This window comes from Mandrillus leucophaeus, unplaced genomic scaffold (assembly GCF_000951045.1).
Source record: "Mandrillus leucophaeus isolate KB7577 unplaced genomic scaffold, Mleu.le_1.0 Scaffold306, whole genome shotgun sequence".
Classification (NCBI taxonomy): Eukaryota; Metazoa; Chordata; class Mammalia; order Primates; family Cercopithecidae; genus Mandrillus; species Mandrillus leucophaeus.
In genome coordinates, this window is record NW_012103210.1 from 446960 (window position 1) to 449427 (window position 2468).

General features: G+C 43.5%; 1 protein-coding gene across 1 annotated transcript in view; it reads left to right on the forward strand.

Annotated features, from left to right (window-relative positions):
* METTL16 (methyltransferase like 16) overlaps positions 1–2468 on the forward strand; it is a 103527-nt gene that overhangs the window by 82100 nt on the left and 18959 nt on the right. Inside the window, 1 exon segment of the mRNA XM_011987261.1 lies at positions 1872–1961. Coding sequence (XP_011842651.1) covers positions 1872–1961 — 90 coding nt within the window.

Consider the following 2468-nt stretch of genomic DNA (forward strand, 5'->3'; position numbering starts at 1 on the left):
CTCAAACTCCTGCACTCAAGTAATCCTTATTTTTTATAAAGATAGGGTCTCGCTGTATTGCCCAGGCTGGTCTCAAACTACTGGCCTCAAGTGATCCTCCCACCTTGGCCTCCCAAAGCGCTGGGATTACAGGCGTGACCCACTCACCTGACCTGTATCTACTCTGATGGTAGTTTTGAGTATAGAATTTTCTTTATACTCTAAAACTCTAAATATTTTTTTTGTTTTGTTTTCTAAGTTCTATGTTTTTAGGGCTAAAATGTTTTTTTTATAGATTATTAAAACAAGGCCTTTTTTGACAATTATAACAGAGAAAGGTGGAGAAAAACAGATGAGTAGAATGTCAGGGAGAAACCGGAAATCAAAAAACCTGGTATCTACCACTGACCTCACATCGAACTCCTTTTTATTTTTAATTTTTTAAAATTTTTATTTTTTACCATGCCTCCAAGACAAGTTCTTTATAGATCCAGAAACTCAAGCTAGGTAGGTTTAAGGTTTTGTTGTGGGCCATGCAGTTAGCTCTGGGGGAACAGCACCAGAATACAGTCTCGGTCCCGTGTGCTTCCCGCTAGGATGACGTTCCGACATTCCACAAGAGTAGAGCCCCCTGCTCCTGTTTCAGAAGGCAGATCACAAGTAAGTACTCCCAGACGGGGCAGAGTGGCTCATGTCTACAATCACAGCACTTTGGGAGGCTGAGGCGGGCAGATTGCTTGAGCCCAGGAATTCAAGACCAGCCTGGGCAACACGGCGAAATCCCATCTCAACAAAAAAATACAAAAAATTAGCCAAGTATGATGGCGCGTGCCTGTAGTCCCCACTACTCAGGAGGCTGAGGTGGGAGGATCCATTGAGCCTGGGAAGTCGAAGTTGCAGCAAGCTAAGATCACACCACTGAACTACAGTCTGGACGACAGAGTGAGACCCTGTCTCCCAAAACGATTTTCTTTTAAACAAAATAAATGCTCCCCCTGCCACTTCCACTTTCCTCCCAGTTTCTGGTGTTTGGTGTGAGTCAGAGGACTTCTCAGCAAAAGCGTCAGATGCACATCGGTGGGAGGAGCAGAGTTTCTGGTCTCTGGTTTCTCTCTGACGTCCTATTCTTTCTTCCTCTTTTCCTCACAATACCATTTCTTGGGTAAATTGTGAGAGCTACAAACTTGTTCCTTTACCTTTCTTAAAATCTGATTGATAAAAGAAATTATCTATCTGTATCTAGCCAGGCTTTAGTTGGCTTTCTTTCTAGAAAAGAAAACAAAAAATCATTTGAGGCCACTTATGGTGACTCACACCTGTAGTCTCAGCACTTTGGGCGGCCAAGGTGGGCGGATTGCTTGAGGTCAGGAGTTCGAGAGCAGCTTGGCCAAGATGGTGAAACCCCGTCTCTACTAAAAATACAAAAATTAGCTGGACATGGTGGCACTCACCTGTAATCCCAGCCACTCGGGAGGCTGAGGCAGGAGAATTGCTTGAATCTGGGAGGCAGAGGTTGCAGTGAGCCGAGACCGCACCACTGCACTCCAGTCTGAGTGACAGAGTGAGACTCTGTCTCAAAAACAAAACAAAACAAAAAAACTCACTTGAGTCATATTACAAATAATTCTCTAAAGAGCTGTGTTTTTGGTGTTTCATATATTTGAACCTTTAAGTCACATCTATAAATTCTCTTATGTTTTATGGGAGAAAAAAATACAACTTTATTGAGAGATGAGTTATTATTAGGTAGCTGTGTATAACTGTTGTTTGATAATATTGTTTGTTAACTGATTTAAAAAGAAGGATCAACATAATATAGCATGAGGCAGCAGCCAGAAACATATTGGTAGAATGATTTCAGTTTGATGAGATGCTATCTTTGTTGGTTTCAGGTTCCTAAAGTCACCTACACTGAATTCTGTCAAGGTCGGACGATGAGATGGGCCTTAGCTTGGAGTTTTTATGATGATGTAACAGTACCAGTAAGTACAGACCTTGCTCAGCTTCGCCACCTGCCAGCACATGGTGGGTTTTGGTCAGTCATAAGTGAACTGAATCATTAGTGTCCTGTTTAACTGAAGTTTGCCCCAAATACTTATGTCAAAATGGAAAGGGGTTGTCACCAAGACACCTAGAAGGCTGGTCCTGGAGCCCGTGGAGCCTTCCTTTGTGAGTTTGTATAACACAGTGGTATTTGCTCAGCAGACAGAAATGTGTCTTTTAGGAATTAAAAATGTGGCCGGACACGGTGGCTTATGCCTGTAATTCCAGCACTTTGGGAAACTGAGCTGGGTGGATAACTCGAGGCCAGGAGTTTGAGACCTGCCTGGCCAACATGGTGAAACCGTGTCTCTGCTAAAAATACAAAAATTAGCTGGACGTGGTGGTGCACACCTGTAATCCCAGCTACTAGGGAGGCTGAGGCACGAGAATTGCTTGAACCAAGGAGACAGAGGTTGTAGTGAGCTGAGACTATGCCACTGCACTCC